The sequence below is a fragment of the Heterodontus francisci genome, chromosome 7, assembly GCF_036365525.1.
Source record: "Heterodontus francisci isolate sHetFra1 chromosome 7, sHetFra1.hap1, whole genome shotgun sequence".
Taxonomy (NCBI): domain Eukaryota; kingdom Metazoa; phylum Chordata; class Chondrichthyes; order Heterodontiformes; family Heterodontidae; genus Heterodontus; species Heterodontus francisci.
Genome location: NC_090377.1, coordinates 11,526,804 through 11,552,845, shown reverse-complemented (window position 1 = coordinate 11,552,845; position 26,042 = coordinate 11,526,804). Strand labels below are relative to the sequence as shown.

General features: G+C 48.2%; 2 protein-coding genes across 2 annotated transcripts in view; both read left to right on the top strand.

The window, feature by feature from the left end:
* The window catches only part of pnkd (PNKD metallo-beta-lactamase domain containing), a 38,801-nt gene extending 33,093 nt beyond the window's left edge, over window positions 1-5,708 (top strand). The window contains exons 7-9 of the mRNA XM_068034789.1: window positions 259-345; window positions 1,440-1,555; window positions 5,364-5,708. Of these exons, the coding sequence (XP_067890890.1) occupies window positions 259-345; window positions 1,440-1,555; window positions 5,364-5,537 (377 nt within the window). The 3' untranslated portion in view covers window positions 5,538-5,708. The remainder of the gene's footprint in view (window positions 1-258; window positions 346-1,439; window positions 1,556-5,363) is intronic.
* A 9,350-nt stretch (window positions 5,709-15,058) lies between these two features.
* catip (ciliogenesis associated TTC17 interacting protein) overlaps window positions 15,059-26,042 on the top strand; it is a 50,329-nt gene continuing 39,345 nt past the window's right edge. Inside the window, exon 1 of the mRNA XM_068034465.1 lies at window positions 15,059-15,166. The gene's annotated coding sequence lies outside the window, so the exon portion shown is untranslated. The remainder of the gene's footprint in view (window positions 15,167-26,042) is intronic.

Genomic DNA, 26,042 nt, shown 5'->3' with positions numbered 1-26,042 from the left:
TTCTGTAAAGTGTCTTGAGTCCCAGCTCTTTGAGCCTATCTTGTAATTAAGATGCTGTAAGCTGAGAATTAGTCTAGTGGCCCTTCTCTGTACCCTTTCCACAGCCTCAATATCACCCACCATGTGAGGAGACAAAAAAATTGGACACTGTATTCCAAATAAGGGCTGACCAAGTTCTTGTACATGTGCAGTGTTCATCTCTGCTGCTCTCTTCTTGTGATGCCCACTTGCTGTTGTGTGCCTTTTGTTAAAACGTAGGCCGGATTTTCGAGGGGAGTTCCTCATTGATGCTGTCATCGCTGGACGTTGTGGCTGCACTAGGGGACGAGACACTGCTATGGCCAGGTATGCAGAACTAAAAACTTTTGATCCTTTGCAACTGCTCTGGGTTCACTGATTTTAGTGGAGGACAGTGTTGCTGGTGGGGTAAGGATGGCCTACAACAACAACAACTTGCATTTATATCGCATCTTTAGTGTCATAAAACATTCCAAAGTGCGTCACAGGAGCGTTATCAGCCAAGATTGGACACCTGCCAAATGTGGCCTAACACAAACTACAAGCATATCCTTTCTAAACTTTAGGTCTGTAAGACTGTTTGCCTTTGAGTTGTGTAAATAATTGTGGGTTTTCAATCAGCTTAAGTGTTCCATTTTCGAAATTTATAACTCTCTCTTCTCTCTTGCTTTTTAAAACTAATGGGCTTTCTAGGAATCCAGTTTTTTTTTCCACCCACCCCCCTCTGACTCTCACTCCTTTATTTTTGACACTGTAAAGCCTTCTGTGAAAAGCCTGGCTTTTAATTTGGCGGTAGAATTTTACAGCGCAGCAGGCTGCTCAGCCCATTGGAGCTATGCTGGGGGAAATCTGCCATTAATGGTCCTTAACAATGCTGCAGGGTAGCAGGTCTGAAAACAGAATCGTCCCTCCAATATACACACTCAGCATGCCCCCCATCAGACTCAATGACGTTCGCCCCTCCCCCCGCCATTCCCCCACTGTCTGCACTCCTGCCACTGGTATCTGCTGCGCCATTACGTGTCTTGAGTTTTCAGCTCAAGCAGCACAGGCTTTTTATTTTCAAGCATGAGGGTTACTGAGCAGAATTCTGGGCACTTTTTTCAATGCCACAGTCAGGAGAGTTTTTTTATTCCCTCCTCTGATTTATTGACCCTTTGCCCCTCCTCCCCACAAAAATCATGTATCTAGGGGTTAGATATGGAGTAAAGCTCCCTCTAGACTGTCCCCATCAAACACTCCCACGGCAGGTACAGCTCCTTCCAAGCTGCCAGTCTTTTGTAGTGGCACCAGAGCAAGCCAGTGTGAAAATATAATCTTAAATAGAGACGGTTTTGCCACAGTATCGAAAAGATATAGTTTGTGTAGAAGTATGCTTGATAGCTCACGTGATTGAGAATTGTTCATCCTTCCATCTCCAGGTCACGAATATGCACAAGATAATCTTATGTTTGCTGCTTCAGTTGAACCTGATAATCCTGCTATCTTCAACAAACTTGACTGGGTGCTACACCAGAGGCACCAGAAGCATTGCACAGTGAGTAACACAATGACTTTACATTGAGTCCACAGCACAGAAACCGATCATTCAGCCCCGCAGCTCCATGTCAGTGTTCATGCTCCACACTTCATCTCGCCCTATCAGCATACCCTTCTATTTCTTTCGTCCTCGTGCCTATCCAGCTTTCCCTTAAATGTATCTATACAATTCACCTCAACCACTCCCTGTGGTAGCGAGTTCCACATTCGCACCATTCTGGGTAAAGAAGTTTCTCCTGAATTTCTGGTTGGATTTATTAGTGACTGTCTTGTATTTACAGACACTAGTTTTTGACCTTCCCACAAGTGGAAACATCCTCTCTATGTTTACCCTATTGAGCCCTTTCATGGTTTTAAAGACCTCCATCAGGTCACCCCTCAGCCTTCTCTTTTCTAGAGAAATGGACTTTCAAAAGGCATTTGACAAAGTTTCACTTAATAGGCTTATTGGCAAATTAAAGACCATGAGATTAAAGTGGCTGCATGGATACAAAATCGGCGAAGGGACAGAAAGTGGAGAGTAGTGCTGAATGATTGATTGTTTTTCAGACTGGAGGGAAGTGTACAGTGGTGTTCCCCAGGGGTCAGTATTAGGACAACAGATCTTTTTGATGTATATTAATGAACTGGACTTGGCTTTACAGGGTATATTTTTCAAATTTGCCGATAATACAAAACTCAGAAATATAGTGAGTAATGAGATGGTTGGTAACGGACGTCAAGAGGACAGAGACTGGTAAAATGAACTGACAGCAGATGAAATTTTTTGTGCAGAGTAATATATTTTGGTAGAATGAGGAGAGGCAATATCAACTTAATGGCACAATTTTAAAGGGGGTACAGGAACAGAGAGACCTGGGGGTGAATGTACACAAATCTTTGAAGGTGGCAAGAATGTTTAAAAAAAAAAAATGAGATCCTTGGCTTTATATTAAAGGAATATAGTACAAAAGCAAGGAAGTAATGCTAAACTCTTACAAGACACTGGTTTGGTTTGGTTCCAGCTGGAATGCTGTGTTCAATTTTGGTCGCCACCCTTTAGGAAGGATGTCAAGGCCTTGGAGAGGTTGCAGGAGAGATTTACTAGAATGGTATCAGGGATGAGGGCAGTTATATGGAGAGACTGAAGAAGCTGGGATTGTTCTTCTTCGAGCAGTAAGGGGAGATTTGATAGAGGTGTTCAGAATTATGAATTGTTTTGAGAAACTGTTTGCAGTGGCAGAAGGGTCGGAAACTAGTGGACACAGATTTAAGGTGATTGGCAAAAGAACCAAAGATGATATGAGGAAACTTTCTTGACGCCGCGAGATGACGTGATCTGGAATGCGCTGCCTGAAAGGGCGGTGGAAGCAGATTCAAAAGTAACTTTCAAAAGGGGTATTGAATAAATAGTTGCAAGGGAAAAAATTACAGGGGAAAGAGCGGGAGACTGGGGTTAATTGGATAGCTGTTTCAAAGAGCTAGCACCGACACAATGGGCTGACTGGCCTCTTTTTATCTGTATCAGTCTTTCCTGATGGTTGTAACTCTCAGTTCTAGTATAATCCATTTGCATCATTTTTGCACCTTCTCCAGTCCCTCTGTATCCTTTTTATGTTGTGCAGGGTTTATTTTTCATAATATTTTCATAATATGCAGACCAGATTACTATTAATTGTGGTCCAACCAAGTTTCTATATAACTTTAACGTAAAAACACGAGAATAGGATCTGGAGGAGGTCATTTGGTTCTTCGAGCCTGCTCCACCATTCAGTAAGATCATGACTGATTATCTATCTTAACTCCCACTTTCCCACACTGTCCTCATATACGTTAATTCCCTTACTTCCCAAACATCTATCGATCTCTGTCTTGAATATACTCAACGACTGAGCATTCACAGCTCTCTGGGGTAGGGAATTCCAAAGATTCACAACCCTTTTGAGTGAATAAGTTTCTCCTCATCTCAGTCCTAAATGGCCAACAGCCTACTCTGAGACTGATTCTAAATTCTAACTCCTCGTTTTTCAACTCTGTTCCTCTAGAAACACAAATACAGTGTTTTTCGTGACTTCAAGATGTCCCAATACGCTTTACAGCCAATGAAATGCTTCTCTTTTTGAAGTGCGGTCATGTGGGAAACATGGCAGCCAATTTGTGCACAGCAAGCTCCCACAAATAGCAATGTGATGATGGCCAGATAATTCTAGCGCTTAGGACCCAGGCAGCTGAAGCTAGGATTGGCGATAGTGGAATGATGGAAATCTGGGGTGCGCTAGAGACCAGACAGGAGGAGTGCAGAATCTTGGAGGGTTGTCGGGTTGCAGGAGATTGCAGAGATGGGGAAAGTCAGTCAGCAGCTAGAAGGGAAAAGGCAGCTTTAATGTTTCGGGTGAACACCTGGACTTCTACTGTGTTATTTTAGGACAGGAGTTAGCGTTTGGCTCAGTCGTTAGATTCCCACCTGAGTCTGAAGCTGCAGTGTTCATTCCTATGTGGGTTAGTGGAGACAAGGGCTTGGAAGGTGATAATTCAGAATTAAATAGTGTCCATGGCACCAGGGAGAACTCCCCTTGCTCTTTGAAGTAGAGTGACACCTCAGATGGCACAGCACTCCTTCAGTACCTTGAAGCTGAAAAACTGTCCCAAGGTGGTTGTTTTTGTATCTTCACACTCCTCTCATAATATAAAGTGAATTAGTGGAAAGAATCGCAGTCTGACAAAATGTCAATGTTACTGTTTTCATATCTTTACATCTATCTGTTAGAGAATCTTGTGGCCGATTTACAGTGCAATAGGCTGGCAATGCTTCCTCTGTGACCTTGTATACCAGCAATAAGGTGGTTAGTCCAATACAGTGGAGTTTTTTTTAAGGGTTGCCACAGATCCATACACTGGTGGGGGCCGAGGGGGAGTGCCACCCATAGTTGCAGGGTTTGTGTATCCCACTGGAATATGAAGTAGAATTGGGAGCCAGAGCCCTTGTCCCCACTAACCCACATAGGAATGAACACTGCAGCTTCAGACTCAGGTGGGAATCTAACGACTGAGCCAAACGCTAACTCCTGTCCTAAAATAACACAGTAGAGGTCCAGGTGTTCACCCGAAACATTAAAGCTGCCTTTTCCCTTCTAGCTGCTGACTGACTTTCCCCATCTCTGCAATCTCCTGCAACCCTACAACCCTCCAAGATTCTGCACTCCTCCTGTCTGGTCTCTAGCGCACCCCAGATTTCCATCATTCCACTATCGCCAATCCTAGCTTCAGCTGCCTGGGTCCTAAGCTCTAGAATTCCCTCGCTAAACCTCTCTACACCTCTCTCCTCCTTTTAAGATACTCCTTAAAACCAAGCTTTTGGTCACCTGTCCTAACATCTCCTTATGTGGCTCAGTGTCGCATTTTGTCCTGATAAACTTCCTGTGAAGCACCTTGGAACATTTTACTATGTTAAAGGTGCTATAATAACTGAAAATTGTTGGTGTTGCCAGCATTTGTTTACCCTGGTGTGTTTCTGTCTTTCCCATCCCTGTCTCCACACTCGCCCATGCTCTGTCCCACTGCTGAAAGTGCTGATTCTGTTGTTCCTTGATCACCGTCTAGTGTGACATGTACGTGTTGATATTAAGTGCGTGCAACTGAGAATTGTGGGGACATTCGGCCACAGAAGGCATCGCCTGTCCCAATTAGTACAGGTGTTTTTTCTCAGCAGGAGTCATTGGAATATGAAAAGGAATGGGGAAATACTGCCTAACGTTCCCATTTCTAGCTGAGTGTAATTAGCCAACTCTGTCTGTCGTTCTAAGCCACGATTCTTTGTTTTTCTGTAGTGCCCATCGACGATTGGGGAAGAGAAAAAGTACAATCCGTTCTTGCGAACTCACTGCAGCGATTTGCACGACGCCCTTGGGATTGAGCGGGAACTTGACGAAGACTTGACTTCCTTCAGATCCAGGGTTCTGGAGGAGGTCCGCAAGCGTAAAGATATTTTCAATTATAGATAGCATTCTGAAGAGACTCCCTTTTTCCTTCTCTCTCTCTCTCTCCCCCTCACTCTCTCACTCTCTCTCCCCCCCTCGCTCTCTCACTCTCTCTCCCCCCCTCGCTCTCTCACTCTCTCTCCCCCCTCGCTCTCTCACTCTCTCTCCCCCCTCGCTCTCTCACTCTCTCTCCCCCCTCGCTCTCTCACTCTCTCTCCCCCCTCGCTCTCTCACTCTCTCTCCCCCCTCGCTCTCTCACTCTCTCTCCCCCCTCGCTCTCACTCTCTCTCCCCCCTCGCTCTCTCACTCTCTCTCCCCCCTCGCTCTCTCACTCTCTCTCCCCCCTCGCTCTCTCACTCTCTCTCCCCCCTCGCTCTCTCACTCTCTCTCCCCCCTCGCTCTCTCACTCTCTCTCCCCCCTCGCTCTCTCACTCTCTCTCCCCCCTCGCTCTCTCACTCTCTCTCCCCCCTCGCTCTCTCACTCTCTCTCCCCCCTCGCTCTCTCACTCTCTCTCCCCCCTCGCTCTCTCACTCTCTCTCCCCCCTCGCTCTCTCACTCTCTCTCCCCCCTCGCTCTCTCACTCTCTCTCCCCCCTCGCTCTCTCACTCTCTCTCCCCCCTCGCTCTCTCACTCTCTCTCCCCCCTCGCTCTCTCACTCTCTCTCCCCCCTCGCTCTCTCACTCTCTCTCCCCCCTCGCTCTCTCACTCTCTCTCCCCCCTCGCTCTCTCACTCTCTCTCCCCCCTCGCTCTCTCACTCTCTCTCCCCCCTCGCTCTCTCACTCTCTCTCCCCCCTCGCTCTCTCACTCTCTCTCCCCCCTCGCTCTCTCACTCTCTCTCCCCCCTCGCTCTCTCACTCTCTCTCCCCCCTCGCTCTCTCACTCTCTCTCCCCCCTCGCTCTCTCACTCTCTCTCCCCCCTCGCTCTCTCACTCTCTCTCCCCCCTCGCTCTCTCACTCTCTCTCCCCCCTCGCTCTCTCACTCTCTCTCCCCCCTCGCTCTCTCACTCTCTCTCCCCCCTCGCTCTCTCACTCTCTCTCCCCCCTCGCTCTCTCACTCTCTCTCCCCCCTCGCTCTCTCACTCTCTCTCCCCCCTCGCTCTCTCACTCTCTCTCCCCCCTCGCTCTCTCACTCTCTCTCCCCCCTCGCTCTCTCACTCTCTCTCCCCCCTCGCTCTCTCACTCTCTCTCCCCCCTCGCTCTCTCACTCTCTCTCCCCCCTCGCTCTCTCACTCTCTCTCCCCCCTCGCTCTCTCACTCTCTCTCCCCCCTCGCTCTCTCACTCTCTCTCCCCCCTCGCTCTCTCACTCTCTCTCCCCCCTCGCTCTCTCACTCTCTCTCCCCCCTCGCTCTCTCACTCTCTCTCCCCCCTCGCTCTCTCACTCTCTCTCCCCCCTCGCTCTCTCACTCTCTCTCCCCCCTCGCTCTCTCACTCTCTCTCCCCCCTCGCTCTCTCACTCTCTCTCCCCCCTCGCTCTCTCACTCTCTCTCCCCCCTCGCTCTCTCACTCTCTCTCCCCCCTCGCTCTCTCACTCTCTCTCCCCCCTCGCTCTCTCACTCTCTCTCCCCCCTCGCTCTCTCACTCTCTCTCCCCCCTCGCTCTCTCACTCTCTCTCCCCCCTCGCTCTCTCACTCTCTCTCCCCCCTCGCTCTCTCACTCTCTCTCCCCCCTCGCTCTCTCACTCTCTCTCCCCCCTCGCTCTCTCACTCTCTCTCCCCCCTCGCTCTCTCACTCTCTCTCCCCCCTCGCTCTCTCACTCTCTCTCCCCCCTCGCTCTCTCACTCTCTCTCCCCCCTCGCTCTCTCACTCTCTCTCCCCCCTCGCTCTCTCACTCTCTCTCCCCCCTCGCTCTCTCACTCTCTCTCCCCCCTCGCTCTCTCACTCTCTCTCCCCCCTCGCTCTCTCACTCTCTCTCCCCCCTCGCTCTCTCACTCTCTCTCCCCCCTCGCTCTCTCACTCTCTCTCCCCCCTCGCTCTCTCACTCTCTCTCCCCCCTCGCTCTCTCACTCTCTCTCCCCCCTCGCTCTCTCACTCTCTCTCCCCCCTCGCTCTCTCACTCTCTCTCCCCCCTCGCTCTCTCACTCTCTCTCCCCCCTCGCTCTCTCACTCTCTCTCCCCCCTCGCTCTCTCACTCTCTCTCCCCCCTCGCTCTCTCACTCTCTCTCCCCCCTCGCTCTCTCACTCTCTCTCCCCCCTCGCTCTCTCACTCTCTCTCCCCCCTCGCTCTCTCACTCTCTCTCCCCCCTCGCTCTCTCACTCTCTCTCCCCCCTCGCTCTCTCACTCTCTCTCCCCCCTCGCTCTCTCACTCTCTCTCCCCCCTCGCTCTCTCACTCTCTCTCCCCCCTCGCTCTCTCACTCTCTCTCCCCCCTCGCTCTCTCACTCTCTCTCCCCCCTCGCTCTCTCACTCTCTCTCCCCCCTCGCTCTCTCACTCTCTCTCCCCCCTCGCTCTCTCACTCTCTCTCCCCCCTCGCTCTCTCACTCTCTCTCCCCCCTCGCTCTCTCACTCTCTCTCCCCCCTCGCTCTCTCACTCTCTCTCCCCCCTCGCTCTCTCACTCTCTCTCCCCCCTCGCTCTCTCACTCTCTCTCCCCCCTCGCTCTCTCACTCTCTCTCCCCCCTCGCTCTCTCACTCTCTCTCCCCCCTCGCTCTCTCACTCTCTCTCCCCCCTCGCTCTCTCACTCTCTCTCCCCCCTCGCTCTCTCACTCTCTCTCCCCCCTCGCTCTCTCACTCTCTCTCCCCCCTCGCTCTCTCACTCTCTCTCCCCCCTCGCTCTCTCACTCTCTCTCCCCCCTCGCTCTCTCACTCTCTCTCCCCCCTCGCTCTCTCACTCTCTCTCCCCCCTCGCTCTCTCACTCTCTCTCCCCCCTCGCTCTCTCACTCTCTCTCCCCCCTCGCTCTCTCACTCTCTCTCCCCCCTCGCTCTCTCACTCTCTCTCCCCCCTCGCTCTCTCACTCTCTCTCCCCCCTCGCTCTCTCACTCTCTCTCCCCCCTCGCTCTCTCACTCTCTCTCCCCCCTCGCTCTCTCACTCTCTCTCCCCCCTCGCTCTCTCACTCTCTCTCCCCCCTCGCTCTCTCACTCTCTCTCCCCCCTCGCTCTCTCACTCTCTCTCCCCCCTCGCTCTCTCACTCTCTCTCCCCCCTCGCTCTCTCACTCTCTCTCCCCCCTCGCTCTCTCACTCTCTCTCCCCCCTCGCTCTCTCACTCTCTCTCCCCCCTCGCTCTCTCACTCTCTCTCCCCCCTCGCTCTCTCACTCTCTCTCCCCCCTCGCTCTCTCACTCTCTCTCCCCCCTCGCTCTCTCACTCTCTCTCCCCCCTCGCTCTCTCACTCTCTCTCCCCCCTCGCTCTCTCACTCTCTCTCCCCCCTCGCTCTCTCACTCTCTCTCCCCCCTCGCTCTCTCACTCTCTCTCTCTCCCCCCTCGCTCTCTCACTCTCTCTCTCTCCCCCCTCGCTCTCTCACTCTCTCTCTCTCCCCCCTCGCTCTCTCACTCTCTCTCTCTCCCCCCTCGCTCTCTCACTCTCTCTCTCTCCCCCCTCGCTCTCTCTCTCTTTCTCTCCCCCCTCGCTCTCTCTCTCTTTCTCTCCCCCCTCGCGCTCTCTCTCTTTCTCTCCCCCCTCGCGCTCTCTCTCTTTCTCTCCCCCCTCGCGCTCTCTCTCTTTCTCTCCCCCCTCGCGCTCTCTCTCTTTCTCTCCCCCCTCTCTCTCTCTCTCTCTCTCTCTCTCCCCTCGCTCTCTCTCTCTCGCACTCTCTCTCTCTTTCTCCCCTCGCTCGCTCTCTCTCCCCTCTCTTGCTCTCTCTTTCTCCCCTCTCTTGCTCGCCCTTTCTCCCCTCTCTCGCTCGCTCTTTCTCCCCTCGCTCGCTCGCTGTTTCTCCCCTCTCTCGCTCGCTCTTTCTCCCCTCACCATCCTTTTCCTTTTATCTCCTTTTCCCCACTCATGCTTTTGCTCTTTCTGTCTTCCAAATCCCGCCCACCCCCCCCCCCCCACCCCCCAAGTCCTTTTTGTACAGGAAACGTCAACAACATGCAACTGAGAATCCTAGGGAAACTTGAGCGAAGAACAATCCAAAAGGTTGCATGAGACCCTGAGCACAGTCCATCAGCACCATTCTGGTCCTCCTTGTGATTGATCAATCAACAAGATTAATCAATTAAGGAATTTTTGCTGCTGTTTCATTCTCTCTAGAGTGTAAATATCAATTCTAACAAATTTTTATGTGATGTACTGTAATATCAGGTGTGTGTGTGTGTGTGTGTAACTTGCTTCATTATCAATGTTGCTGTTCAGAGCTTATTTCCCCAGAATAATGAGGCACGCTAATGTCAAAGTTGCTCTCCGTTTATTTATAGATCACCAAAAACAAACAAAGTTCCGTGAAGGTACGAGGATTGCCTAAAATATATTGTACATGAAGCCTTTACCACTAGAAACTCAAATACAGGATGTGCCTGCCAATGTGTCCTGAGTTATTTTTTTAACCAAGGAGGGATAGTTATAGAGACAACGATTAAAGTCTGAATGTAAAATCTCATCTGCTTGCTGTAAGGTTGAAAACAATGTGAATTTCTAGTTTGCACATGTCATAGCACCGAGTTGCTGCTTGTTTGGCACTGAATTGATGTTTGGAGCAAAATAGACAGAGCTTTACTCTATATCTAACCTTTTTTGTTTTTTTTAGGGGGCCTTTATTCCTCAGGCCCCCTTTATATACTTTAATCAGTTAAATAACTTTATTAAAAACAGATAAATAAAACAAAACTCAAAAATTAAAATGAAATTTTCAGCATCTGTGATGCGCTCCAGCCCCTGCAGTGCCCACCGGTCGCGGAAGGCCTCAAGTGAACTGGCGGACACCGCATGTTCCTTCTCCAGAGACACCTGGGCACAAGCATAACCTCGGAAGGGGGGCAGGCAATTAGGGCGTGACCGTACCCCCCCTGACGGCTTGCTGCCTGGACCTGTGAATCACCATCTTGGCCAGGCCCAGGAACAGACAGACGAGGAGATCCTCCCCTGGCCCACCCCCTCCGCACCGGGTGCCCAAAGATCAGGAGTGTGGGGATGAAGTGCAGCCAAAACTTGAGGAGCAGCCCCTTCAAATACTCAGAGGGGCTGCAACCTCGCAAAATCCGTATAAACATGGTACACAAACTTGCGTGCGAGCACGGTCACACCCCTTAGGATAGGGTCGTCTAATTTGCTCAGTGGTCAGGGACAGGAGAGTGTGGCTGCGGCTGAGGTAGGTAGGGGGATCCAGAGGGCAGGAATCTCAGCCTTTGCGATTGTCCAACAGGTTTGAGGTTCTTTCAGCTTGTTTGGATGAGAGCGGGGGCTGTCGGGTGGATGAGCAACCTGACCACGGCACCGTGGTACAGGAAGCCATTCAAGTTGGGGTAGCAAAAAGGAATGTAGTGGTAGTCGGGGACAGTATAGCGAGGGGGATTGACACTGTTCTCTACAGCAAAGAGCGAGAGTCCAGATGTCTGTGTTGCCTGCCTGGTGCCGGGGTTCGGGACATATGCTCAGGACTGGACTGGCACTTATAGTGGGAGCGGGAAATACCAACAACATAGGCAGGACAAGGAAAGATATTCTGCATAGTCGGTGTGAGGAGCTAGGCACCAAATTAAGCAGAACTTCAATGGTAATAATCTCTGGCTTATTACCTAAGTCATGTGCAAATTGGCATTGGGCAAATAAGATTAGAGAAATGAATGCATAGTTAAAGATCCGTGTAGTAGAAGTGGGTTCCAGTTTGTGGGGCGCTGGCACCAGTACTGGGGAAAGTGGGGGCTGTACCATTGGGACAGTCTACACCTGAACCGTGCTGGGGCTGGTGTTCTAGCAAGCCGCATAACTAGGGAAGGGCAGAGGGTTTTAAACTGAATGGGATGAAATTGGGGAAGTTGTGATAAGGTAGAGACCAGGCAAGAGCCCTTTCAGGCAGTGGGTGTAAAGGGAGCTTTACTCTGTATCTAACCCCATTTTTTCTTTTTTTTTCTGTATCGAACCCTGTTTTTTTTTTTTTCTTTTTTTTTTAAGGTGACCTTTATACCCCAGGCCCCTTTTATATTTTCATGTTGAGGGGGCCTTTATTCCTCAGGCCCCCTTTATATACATATTTACAATTTTTTTTTAAAATAACTTTATTTTAAGACCAGATAAATCAACAAAAACTCAAATTAAAATGCCGTTTTCGGCGTCAATGATGCACTCCAGTCCCTGCGGTGCCCACCGATCGCGGAAGGCCTCAAGCGTATCGACGGACACCGCATGCTCCTTCTCCAGGGACACCTGGGCGCGAACGTAACCGCGGAAGAGGGGCAGGCAGTCGGGGAGGACGGAACCCCCGACGGCCCGCAACCTGGACCTGTGAATTGCCTGGATCTAACCCCATGCAGTACCTGTCCTGGGGGTGTTTGATGGGGACAGTGTAGAGGGAGCTTTACTCTAACCCCATTTTTTTTTTCTTAAAACTGTAGCACTTGCTTCTCCCGTGGCAGCTTCTCTCCCCAGCAGCAACTCCTCCAACTGACTGACTGCGGCAGTGAGCTGCACCTCGTTGCTGCAGTCAGCACTCAGCAATCCAATTAGGCAGCAGCTTACGTGCTGGACCTATCCTGGGAGTGTTTGATGGGGATAGTGTAGAGGGAGCTTTACTCTGTATCTAACCCTGTTCTGTACCTGACCTGGGAGTGTTTGATGGGACAGTGTAGACGGAGCTTTACACTCTATCTAACCACGTGCTGTACCCTGTCCTGGGAGTGTTTGATGGGACAGTGGGTGCCTGAAATGGGAAAATTGCATCCCCAGCACTAACACCTGTCTCTCAACTGCATGAACATAAAAAAACAAGAGGTTTCCTGCATTGGATTGCATTTTATGTAAGAGGATGGGACTTCTCCCAGTATCAGTCCCAGGCTACATGCTGTCCCTGAACTGGAGAGACAGGAAGGCAGTGCTCTATGTAAAGTTGTGCCCTCTGTGTTGGGACACTATTCTGAACACATACTCTGGAACTGTGAGACATTAACAGACCTCGTTCTTTCACACAGCAGGAAGCTGGTCTTGGAATTGCAGTGGCTACCTCGGTATAAAATATTAATTTTATTTACATCACTGGAAATGAACATAAAATCACTGCTGCAAATTCAGGTGTAAAGATTTTGGGTTTTTCTTTGTCAAGGTTTGATGTCAAATCTATAATGTGCTCCTAAGAATGCTGTACTATCAAATTTCTATTAAAAAAAAATCTTGCATTTAGCCTTCCTATGTCACACTTCATAGTGTCAAATGCATCGAGAGAAAGAAAGCCAATCATTTCATACTGAAGTGGGAAGTCATTGATCCTGGTTGCAAGAACAAGCAGAGGCAATATAAAATAGAGTACAATTCCAAAGGAGGAATTACAGGAGCAGAGGGACCTGGGGGTATATGTGCGTAAATCATTGAAGGTTGCAGGGCAGGTTGAGAAAGCAGTTCCTAAAGCATATGGGATCCTGGACTTAATAAACAGAGGCATAGAATACAAAAACAAGGAAGTTATGATAAACCTGTATAAAACACTGGTTTAGCCTCAACTGGAGTATTGAGTCCAATTCTGGACACCACATTTTAGGAAGCATGCGAAGGCTTTAGAGAGGATGCAGAAAAGATTTACCAGAATGGTTCCAGGGATGAGGGACTTCAGTTACATGGATAGATTGGAGAAGCTGGGGCTGTTCTCCTTTGAGAAGAGAAGGTTGAGAGGAGATTTTTTTTTTTAGAGATACAGCACTGAAACAAGCCCTTCGGCCCACCGAGTCTGTGCCGACCATCAACCACCCATTTACAATAATCCCATATTCCTACCACATCCCCACCTGTACCTCTATTCTCCTACCACCTACTCCTCAATTCTCCTCTAATCTTTCCAGCAATGACTTTAAATCTCTTCCCCCTGGTTATTGACCTCTCTGCTAAGGGAAATAGGTCATAGAGTCATACAGCGTAGAAACAGGCCCTTCGGCCCACCGCTTCCATGCTGACCATAATGCCTATCTATACTAATCCCACCTGCCTCCATTAATTCCATATCCCTCTATGCCTTGCTCATTCAAGTAGCTGTCCAGGTGCCTCTTAAATGTCACTACTGTTCCTGCCTTCACCGCCTCCTCAGGCAGCTCATTCCAGATACCCACTATTCTTTGTATGAAAAATTTACCCCTTTGATCCCCTTTAAACTTCCTCCCTCTCACCTTATATCTATGCCCTCTAGTTTTAGTCACCCCTACCATGGGAAACAGACTCTGGCTATCTACCCTATCTATGCCTCTCATAATTTTATATACCTCTATCATGTCCCCTCTCAGCCTCCTTCGCTCCAGGGAAAACAGACCCAGCCTATCCAATCTCTCTTTATAACTCAAGCCCTCCAAACCAGGCAACATCCTTGTGAATCTTTTCTGCAGCCGCTCTAGATTAATCACATCTTTCCTGTAGTGCGGCGACCAGAACTGCACACAGTACTCCAAATGCGGCCTAACCAACGTTATGTACAACTGTAACATGACGTCCCAACTCTTGTACTCAATGCCTCGGCCGATGAAGGCAAGCATGCCACACGCCTTCTTCACCACCCTGTCTACCTGTGTTTCCACTTTCAGGGAACTATGTACTTGCACCCCAAAGGTCTCTCTGCTCAAGAACACTCCCCAGGGCCCTGCCATTCACTGTATATGTCCTGCCCTGGTTTAACTTCCCAAAATGCATCAGTCCGCACTTGTCTGCATTAAATTCCCTTTGCCAATCCCTTGCCCACTTTCCCAGTTGATCTATATCCTGTTGTAACCTTAGACAACCTTCTTCACTGTCCACTATACCACCAATTTTGGTGTCATCTGCAAACTGGTCCTTTCTATCCACTCTATGTTTCCTACAGCAGTGACTACATTTAAAAAGGCTTCATTGGCTTCATAAGGGGCATAGCTTTAAAGTGATTGGTAGAAAGATTAGAGGGGCGATGAGGAACAGATTTTTCACCCAGAGGGTGGTGGGAGTCTGGAACTCACTGCCTGAAAGGGTAGTTGAGGCAGAAACCCTCAACTCATTTAAAAGGAATCTGGATATGCACCTCAAGTGCCGTAATCTGCAGGGCTACGGACCACATGCTGGAAGGTGGGATTAGAATGGATGGATTGTTTTTTGGTTGGCGCAGACATGGTGGGCCAAGTGGCCTCTTTCTGTGCTGTTAAACCTTCTATGATTGGCTGTAAAGTGGCGAAAGGCGCTATATAAAGCCTTTTTTCCTCTGTCCAGGACCCCTCAAAATTTTATACACCTCAAGTAAATCTCTGGTCAGTCTCCTCTGTTCCAAATTAAAACAACCCCAGCCTATCGGCTATAATTCTCAAGTCCTGGCCAAACACCAGCATGGACTGGATGGGCTGAATGGCCTGTTTTGCGTGTCCACCTGAAAAGCCCTTGTTGCTCTGGTGATTGCAGGCAGTGGAGAAGACAACTATGCAGGGGGAAGGGTGCTGGAGCGGAGGCGTCGCCGTCTCCATGGTAACAGGTGTTTTGGAGATGCTCCGGGCAACGGGCTGAGAGGCTCGAGCCACTTCAGAGCCGTTAACTCGCTGCGGAAGCGGATTCCTCAACAACTCGGCGGTGAGAAACTTTATTATCAAATATAAAAATCAGACTCTCCCGGCCATTTTAGTATTTGAAGCAAAAAAAAAACGCAAATTAACTCGTTTATAATCAACATTTTCTCGATCGCTTGACAGTGATGGGATCTCGGCGTTGGCCGGTTGCCAATTGGTTGAATTAGTTCCCCCGGCGACCGACCTGTCCACTAATTGGTTAACAGAGCGGTCCATCATCGTTGGCATCGCCCTCTGGCCGCGCGTTGATTGACTGACAGAGGAAGGCGGGTGCGCTGCGAAAATCCTGCCTCTTCATTGGCTACGTTGACTGTCAGTCAAGGAAGCTCGTCCTAGCAACCCATTGGCTGGTTGCCTGTCAGTCAAGGGGGTTGGACCGCCCTCGTGATTCATTGGCAGGATTGGCTGTCTGTCAAGGGGAGGGTTGTCCTAGCAACTGCTCTCTGATTGGTGAAAATGTAAAGGGCCCTATTCTCAGTGGGGAGGTATGTTTTCTGGAGGGCTGTGCACCAGATTTAGGAGCCTTTCCATCCCTTTGGCCTTCCCTAGCCCAGTGTCATAGTGAGTCACAGCACTGAAACAGGCCCTTCAGCTCACTGAGTCTGTGCTGACCAACAACCACCCACTTATACTAATCCTACATTAATCCCAATATTCCCAGCACATCCCCACCATTCTCCTACCACCTACCTACATTAGGGGCAATTTAAAATGGCCAATTTACCTATCAACCTGCAAGTCTTTGGCTGTTAGAGGAAACCAGAGCACCCGGTGGAAACCCACACAGTCACAAGGAGAACTTGCAAACTCCACACAGGCAGTGCCCAGAACCAAACCCGGGTCACTGGAGCTGTGAGGCTGTGGTGCTAACCACTGTGCCACAGTGATGTTGATTTTGGCTGGGTTATGGTTGCACCTGCACCAGCCACACTCCAGCACCTAACCTGCAATGGCCATTCCTCCTCTGCAGGTCCTGACAGTTACCAGCAGGTAATTGAACTGTGGGGTGCATCACAGCTAAGTGCTATCCTGCCATCCCCAGATGCAGGAAGTTTCTTAAAGGGATGATGCATCAAAAACAGATTAATCTGCTTTTCCTACAAGCGAGTCCATCTATTTTCAAAGATTACAAGTCAGCAAATAGAACAGGAGACAGCATTTTAAAATTACGCACTTTACATACACTCCCAGCTTGAAATAGTGGTTAAAATAATGTTACAGCCTAATTTGTATTCAGTGCAGAGCATCACACTAGGAGGGCAGCCACTGATTCTGAGGCTTGCCTGCATCTGAAACAATTATATCTGCTATAATTACAACACTTTTGGAGCCCAGGGCCTTGCTCACTGCGAGCGCAGAAACAATTGCAGTTACAGCTTGAGGCCATGTCTGCTATTTCAAGTAAAAAAATGTTGCAGCAATTTTCCTGTCTCAGCTCCTTATTTTGTTCTTCAGTACTTTTCAGTATCAGGAAACAGATTGTTGTGTGTGACATGGAGCATATTGAAGGCATAAATTTTATTGTTGGACTGCCGAAGGTATTGACCTCCCCACTCATTGAAGAAAGACTTACATTTATAGTTTGTTGTACCTCTGAAGCGGTTAGCGGAACATCGTCCTGTGGACATATCGGAGGATGTTCCACATATCCTACACAGACAGAAAGACTAATTAGGAAGTGCTGGAGATGGCTGGAGAAAAGATTAAATTCGTGCATAACATCAAAGAGAGAAAGATACAATACTTTGATCACATCATTAAAGCAGAAGGAAGACAGCGACAATTATTGGAGGGAAGGATTGACGGAAAATGTAGGAGAGGGAAGCAGGGAAGAAAATGAATGACAGATATAATGGACTGGATGCAGTTGACCTGTGCAGAATGTGTAAGGATAGCACAGGACAGACAGAGGTGGAGATCTATGGCAGTCAATCTTCTGGGAAGAAGATGACACTAATGAATGAACAAAAGTGGTTTTAGCATAGTGGTTATGTTACTGGATTTATAATCCAAAGGTCTGGAATAACGATCTAGAGATAGGAGTTCAAATCCTACCACAGCAGCTGGGGAATTTAAATTCAATTAAATATATCTGGAATTAAAAAGCTACTCACCAGTAATGGTGATCATTAAAATGTGTAAAAACCCATCTGGTTCACGAATGCCCTTTAGGGAAGGAATTTACTAAATTGGTCCCTGAGATGAGGGGGTTGTCCTATGATGAGAGGCTGAGTAAATTGGGCCTATATTCTCTGGAGTTTGGAAGAATGAGAAGCGATCTAATTGAGACATACAAGATTCTGAAAGGGCTTGTAGGGTAGAAGCTAAGAGATTGTTCCCACTGGTCAGGGAATCTAGAACACGGGGAGACAGTGTCAGGATAAGGGGCCAATCATTCAGGACTGAGATGAGGAGAAATTACTTCACTCAAAGGGTTGTGAATCTTTGGAATTCTCTATCCCAGAGGGTTGTGGATGCTCCATCATTGAATACATTTAAGGTTGGGATAGATAGATTTTTGGTCTTGCGAGGAATCAAGGGATATGGGGATTGGGTAGGAAAATGGAATTCAAGCCCAAGATCAGCCATGATCTTATTGAATGGTGGAGCAGGCTCGATGGGCTATATGGTCTACTTCTGCTCCTATTTCTTGTGTTGTGTTCTTGAAATCTAATGTCCTTACCCTGATTTATGTGTGACTTCAGACCCACAGCAATGTGCTTGACTCTTAATGAGCGTCTGAAATGGCCTAGCAAGCCACTCTGTTGTATCAAACCGCCTAACTGAATGGGCCACCCAGCATCTACTCTCAATCATCAGAAAAGTGATGGAAGGTGTCATTGACAGTGCTATCAAACGGCACTTACTCAGCAATAACCTGCTCACTGATGCTCAGTTTATGTTCTGCCAGGACCACTCAGCTCCTGACCTCATCACAGCCTTGGTCCAAACATGCACAAAAGAGAGCTGAATTCCAGAGATGAGGTGAGAGTGACGACCCTTGACACCACGGCAGCATTTGACTGAGTGTGGCATCAAGGAGCCTTCGCGAAATTGAAGTCAATGGGGATCAGGAGGAAAACTCTCTGTTGGTTAGAGTCACACCTAACAGAAAGCAAGATGGTTGTAGTTGTTGGAGGCCAATCATCTCAGCCCCAGCACATTTTTTAAATTCATTCAGGGGATGTGGACATCGCTGGCTAGGCCAGCATTTATTGCCCATCCCTAATTGCCCTTGAGCAGGTGGTGGTGAGCTGCCTTCTTGAACCGCTGCAGTCCATGTGAGGTAGGGACACCCACAGTGCTGTTAGGAAGGGAGTTCCAGGATTTTGACCCAGCGACAGTGAAGGAACAGAGATATAGTTCCAAGTCAGGATGGTGTGTGACTTGGAGGGGAACTTGCAGGTGGTGGTGTTCCCATGCATTTGCTACCCTTGTCCTTCTAGTTGGTAGAGGTCGCGGGTTTGGAAGGTGCTGTCTAAGGAGCCTTGGTGCATTGCTGCAGTGCATCTTGTAAATAGTACACACTGCTGCCCTGTGCGTCGGTGGTGGAGGGTGTGAATGTTTGTAGATGGGGTGCCAATCAAGTGGGCTGCTTTGTCCTGCATGGTTTCAAGCTTCTTGAGTGTTGTTGGAGCTGCACCCATCCAGGCAAGTGGAGAATATTCCATCACACTCCTGACTTGTGCCTTGTAGATAGTGGACAGGCTTTGGGGAGTCAGGAGGTGAGTTACTTGCTGCAGGATTCCTAGCCTCTGACCTGCTCTTGTAACCACGGTATTTATATGGCTACTCCAGTTCAGTTTCTGGTCAATGGTAACCCGTAGGATGTTGATAGTGGGGGATTCAGCGATCGTAATGCCATTGAATGTCAAGGGGAGATGGTTAGAGTCTCTCTTGTTGGAGATGTTCATTGCCTGGCACTTGTGTGGTGCGAATGTTACTTGCCACCTAAGCCTGGAATTTGTCCAGGTCTTGCTGCATTTCTGTACGGACTGCTTCCGTATCTGAGGAGTCGCGAATGGTGCTGAACATTGTGCAATCATCAGCGAACATCCCCACTTCTGACCTTATGATTGAAGGCAGGTCATTGATGAAGCAGCTGAAGATGGTTGGGCCTAGGACACTACCCTGAGGAACTCCTGCAGTGATGTCCTGGAGCTCAGATGATTGACCTCCAACAATCACAACCATTTTAATTTGTGCTCTGTGTGACTCCAACCAGCATTCCCATTAGCTTCAGTTTTGCTGGGGCTCCTTGATGCCATATTCAGTCAAATACTGCCTTGATGTCAAGGGCAGTCACTCTCACCTCACCTCTTGAGTTCAGCTCTTTTGTCCATGTTTGAACCAAGGCTGTAATGAGGTCAGGAGCTGAGTGGCCCTGGCGCAACCCAAACTGAGTGTCATTGAGCAGGTTATTGCTAAGCAAGTGCCACTTGATAGCACTGTCGATGATACCTTCCATCACTTTACTGATGATTGAGAGTAGACTGATGAGTCAGTAATTGGCCGGGTTGGACTTGTCCTGCTTTTTGTGTGCAGGACATAGCTGGGCAATTTTCCACATTGCCAGATAGATGCCAGAGTTGTAGCTGTACTGGAACAGCTTGGCTAGGGGCGCGGCAAGTTCTGGAGCACAGGTTTTCAGTACTATTGCCTTTGCAGTATCCAGTGCCTTCAGTCGTTTCTTGATATCACGTGAAGTGTATTGAATTGGCTCAAGTCTGGTATCTGTGATGCTGGGAACTTTGGGAGGAGGCTGAGGTTGATCATCAACTCAGCACTCCTGGCTGAAGATTGTTGCAAATGCTTCAGCCTTATCTTTTGCACTGATGTGCTGGGCTCCTCCCTCATTGAGGATGGGGATAATCGTGGAGCCACCTCCTCCAGTTAGTAGTTTAATTACCCACCACCATTCACGGCTGGATGTGGCAGGACTGCAGAGCTTATATCTGATCCATTGCTTATGGGATCGCTTAGCTCTGTCTATTGCATGCTGCTTATGCAGTTTGGCACACAAGTAGTCCTGTGTTGTAGCTTCACCAGGTTAATACCTAATTTTGAGGTATGCCTGGTGCTGCTCCTGGCATGCCCTCCTGCACTCTTCATTGAACCAGGGTTGGTCTCCCAGCTTGATGGTAATGGTAGAGTGGGGGATATGCCGGGCCATGAGGTTACAGATTCTGGTTAAGTACAATTCTGCTGTTGCTGATGGCTCACAGCGCCTCATGGATGCCCAGTTTTGCATTGCTAGATCTGTTCGAAATCTTTCCCATTTAGCACAGTGGTAGTGCCACACAACACGATGGAGGGTATCCTCAATGTGAAGGCGGTACTTCGTCTCCACAAGTACTGTGCGGTGTTCACTCTTACCAATACTGTCATGCATAGAAGCATCGGCGGCAGGCAGATTGGTGAGGATGAGGTCAAGTCTGTTTTCCCCTCTTGTTGGTTCCCTCACCACCCTGCCACAAACCCAGTCTAGCATCTGTGTCCTTTAGGACTCAGCCAGCTCGGTCAGTGGTGGTGCTACCGAGCCACTCTTGGTGATGGACATTGAAGTCTCCCCCCCCCCCCCCCCCCCCCCCCGTGTACATTTTGCGCCCTTGCCACCCTCACTGCTTTCTCCAAGTGGTGATCAACATGGAAGAGTACTGATTCATCAGCTAAGGGAGGGCAGTAGGTGGTAATTAACAGAAGGTCTTCTTGCCCATGTTTGACCTGATGCCATGAGACTTCATGGGGTCTGGAGTCGATGATGAGGTCTCCCAGGGCAATTCCCTCCCGACTGTATACCATTGGGCCACCAGCTCTGCTGGGTCTGTCCTGTTGGTGGGACAGGACATACCCGGGGATGGTGATGGCAGTGTCTGGGACATTGTCTGTAAGGTATGATTCCATGAGTATGACTATGTCAGGCTGTTGCTTGACTAGTCTGTGGGACAGCTCTCCCAACTTTGGCACAAGCCCCTAGATGTTAGTAAAGGAGGACTTTGCAGGGTCGACAGGGCTGGGTTTGCCATTGTCATTTCCATTGCCTAGGTCGATGCCGGGTGGTCCGTCTGGTTTCATTCTGTTTTATTGATTTCGTAGTGGTTAAATACAATTAAGTGGCTTGCTAGGCATGTAAGAGTCAACCACATTGCTGTGGGTCTGGAGTCACATGTCGGTCAGATCCGGTCAGGACAGCAGATTTCCTTCCCTAAAGGACATTAGTGAACCAGTTGGGTTTTTACAACAATCAACAATGGTTTCATGGCCAGCTTTTAATTCCAGATTTATTAATTGAATTCAAATTCCACCTGCTGCTCGAGTTCCTCAGGGTAGTGTCCTAGGCCCAACCATCTTCAGCAGCTTCATCAATGACTTTCTCTCCAACATAAGGTCAGAAGTGGGAATGTTCGCTGATGATTGCACAATGTTCAGCACCATACACAACTCCTCAGATAATAAGCAGTCTGTGCTCAAAGGAAGTGAGACCTGGACAATATTCAGGCTGATTAAGTGGCAAGTAACATTTATGCCACACAAGTGCCAGGCAATGACTATCTCCAAGAGAGAATCTAACCATCTGCCCTTGACATCCAATGGCATTACAATCACTGAATCCCCCATCACCAGCATCCTAGAGGTTATGATTGAGCTGAAACTTAACTGGACCAGCCACATAAAGTCATAGAGTCATTTACAACACAGAAGGAGGCCATTCGGCCCATCGACTCCATGCCGGCTCTCCACAGAGCTATACAGTCAGTCCCACTCCCTGGCTCGATCCCCGTAGCCCTGAAAGTCTATTTCTCTCAGGTGTTCATGCAACTTCCTCTTGAAGTCATTGATTGTCGCCACTTCCACCACCCTTGTGGACAGCGCGTTCCAGATCATTACCACCCACTGCGTAAAAAAAGTGCTTCCTCATATTTCCCCTGCATCTTTTGCCCAAAACTTTAAATCTGTGTCCCCTAGTCCGACTACTATTTGTTAAGGGGAACAGTTTTTCCTTGTCTAACTTATCTAAGTCTGTCATAATCTTGTACACTTCTATGAAATCTCCCCTCAATCTCCTTTGTTCTGAGGAGAACAAACCCAGCTTTCCCAACCCAACCTTGTAACTAAAATCCTCCATCCCTGGGACCATTCTGGTAAATCTCCTCTGCACCCTCCCAAGGACCCTCACATCCTTCCTGAAATGTGGTGACCAGAACTGCACACAATACTGAAGTTGGGGCCTAACCAGAGCTTTATAAAGGTTCAGCATAACGTCCCTCTATTTATGAAGCCAGGATTCCATACGCTTTACTAAACACTCTCTCAATATGTTCTGCCACCTTCAAAGATCGATGCACGTGCACTCTCAGGTCCCTCTGTTCCTGCACACTCTTTAGCACGGTGCTATTAAGTATATATTGCCTCTCCCTATTCCTCCTGCCAAAAAGCATCAGCTCACACTTGTCAATATTAAATTCCATCTGCCACCTCTCTGCCCATTCTGCTAGCCTATCTATGTCCTGTTGCAGGCGGTTCATATCATCCTCACTGTTTTGCCGCACCTCCAAGTTTGGTGTTGTCAGCAAATTTTGAGATTTTACTCTGTATTCTGAGATCCAAGTCAATTATATCACAGAATTGCAGAATTGTTACAGTGCAGAAGGAGGCCATTCGGTCCATCGTTTCCGCACCGGCTCTCTGAAAGACCAATTCACTTAGTACCATGCCCCTGTCTTCTCCCATAACCCTGCATATTCTTAGAATCATAGAAAGTTTAAGGCACAGAAAGAAGCCACCTGGCCCATTGTGTCTGTGCTGGCTGAAAAACGATCCACCTATTCGAATCCCACATTCCGGCATTTGGTCCATCGTCCTTCAGATTACGGCACTTGAGGTGCAGATCCAGACTCCATTTGAATGTGTTGAGGGTCTCTGCCTCAACTACCCTTTCAGGCAGTGAGTTCCAGACCCCGACCACCCTCTGGGTAAAAAGGTTTTTCCTCATCTCCCCTTTAATTTTTCTACCAATCACTTTAAATCTATACTCCCTTGTCACTGACCTCTCTGCTAAGATGAATAGACCCTTCACCTCCACTCTATCCAGACCCCTCAAAGTTTTGTACATTTCAATCCTCAGCCTTCTCTGTTCCAAGGAGAACAACCCCAGCATATCCAATCTTTCCTCATCGCTGCATTTTTCCAGTCCTGGCAGCATCCTTGTAAATCTCCTCTCTACCCTCTCTAGTGCAATTACATCTTTTCTGTAATGAGGTGACCAGAACTGCACACAGTACTCAAGTTGTGGCCTAACCAATGATTTATACAGTTCCAGCATAACCTCCCTGCTCTTATATTCTGTACCTCGGCTAATAAAGGAAAGGATTCCATATGCCTTCTTAACCACCTTATCGACCTGTCCTGCTACCTTCAGGGATCTGTGCACATTCACTCCTAGGTCCCTCACTTCCTCTACACTTCTCAGTATTTTCCCATTAATCATGTATTCCTTTGCCTTGTTTGACCTCCCAAATGTGTCACCTCACACTTCTCCAGGTTGAATTCCATTTGCCACTTTTCTGCCCATCTGACCAGACCATCAATAACTTCCTGCAGCCTACAGCTATCCTCCTTGCTATCTACCACACGGCCAATCTTTGTGCCGTCTGCAAACTTCTTGATCATGCTCCCTATATTTACCTTAATATATATTACAAAAAGCAGGGAACCCAGTACTGAGCCCTGCAGAACGCCACTGGAAACAGCCCTCCAGTCGCTAAAACACCCATCAACAATTACCCTTTGTTTCCTGCCACTGAGCCAATTTTGTATCCACCTTGCTGCATTTCCCTGGATCCCATGGGATTTTATTTTTTTAACCAGTCTGCCATATGGGACCTTGTCAAAAGCTTTGCTAAAATCCGTACAGACCACATCAATTGCACTACCCTCATCTATCTTCCTTGTTACTTCTTCAAAAAATTCGATCAAGTTGGTCAAACAAGATCTTCCCTTAACAAATCCATGCTGATTATCCTTGATTAACCTGTTCCTTTCTAAGTGACAGTTTATCCTGTCTCAGAATAGATTCCAATAATTTCTTCCTTTTCATATAACAGTCTAATTCCCTTTTGAATGCTTCAATTGAGCCTACCTCCACCACACTCTCAGGCAGCACATTCCAGACCTTAACCACTCGCTGCGTGAAAAAGTTTTCCCTCATGTTACTTCTGCTTCTCTTACCCATTACTTTAACTCTGTGCCCTCTCGTTCTCGATCCTTTCACGAGTGGGAACGGTTTCTCCCTCTCCACACTGTCCAATCCCCTCATGATTTTGAATACGTCTATCAAATCGCCTCTCAGCCTTCTCTTCTCCAAGGAAAACAGTCCTAACTTCTCCAATCTATCTTCATCACTGAAGTTCCTCATCCCTGGAACTGTGCTCGTGAATCTTTTCTGTACTTTCTCCAATGCCCTCACATCTTTCCTAAAGTGTGGTGCCTAGAGCTGGACATAATACTCCAGCTGAGGCCAAACTAGTGTCTTAGTCATAGAGTCATAGAGCTATACAGCACAGAAACAGGCCCTTCTGCCATCGTGTCCATGCCGGCCATCAAGCACCTATTTATTCTAATCCCATTTTCCAGCACTTGGCCCGTAGCCTTGCATGCTATGACATTTCAAGTGCTCATCTAAATACTTCTTAAATGTTGTGAGGGTTCCTGCCTCTACCTCCCCTTCAGGCAGTTTCTGGCGAAGGGCCTGTTTCTGTGCTGTATGACTCTATGACTCTGACTCTGCTTCCACTGCCTTTTGAGGAAGAGAGTTCCAAAGACTCACAACCCTCTGAAAGAAAAAAAATTCTCCTCATCTCTATACTAAATGGACGAATCCTTATTTTTAAACATTGACCCCTAGTTCTAGGTTCTTCCACAAGGGGAAACATCCTTTCCACATCCATCCTGTCAAGACCCCTCAGAATCTTATATATTTCAATCAAGTCACCTCTTACTCTTCTAAACTCCAGCGGAAACAAGCATAGCCTGTCCAACCTTTCCTCGTAAGACAACTCACCCATTCCAGCTATTAGTCTAGTAAACTTTCTCTGAACTGCTTCCAACGAATTTACATCCTCCCTTAAATAAGGAGACCAATACTGTACACAGTACTCCAGATGTGGTCTCATCAATGCCCTGTATAATTGAAGCATAACCTCCCTACTTTTGTATTCAATTCCCCTCACAATAAACTATAACATTTGATTAGCTTTCTTAATTACTTGCTGAACCTGCATACTAACCTGTTGCGATTCATGCACTAGGACACCCAGATCCCTCTGCAACTCAGAGTACTGCAATCTCTCACCATTTAGATAATATGGTATGATTGAGTTAGGAGGTGTATGCTTGTAATGTTTCACTGTGTAGATAAATATTAGACTGAGTAATGATTGGCTCCAGTACTATCTTTCACCAGCTGACTTTCTAGAATATAACATTGGTAATGGTACAGAGGAGATTTACTAAAATGGTACCAGGGATGAGGGACATCAGTTGTGTGGAGAGACTGGGATTATTCTCCTTAGAGCAGAGAAGGTTAAGGGGAGATTTAATGGAGTTCAAAATCAAGAGGGGTTTTGTTGAAGTAGACAGGGAGAAACTGTTTATACTGACAGGATTGTAGTAACCAGGGAATACAGATTTAAGGCAGGAGGGAGATGAGGAGAATGTTTTTAAGCAGTGAATTGTTGTGATCTGGAATGCACTCAAATGAAAGGGTGGTGGAAGAAAATTCAATAGTAACTTTCAACAGGGAATTAGTTAATTACTTTGTTATGATCTTGTAATTTTTGTTTTTTGGGAAGAATGCGCTGTGCCTTTAAGGCTGGAAAGGG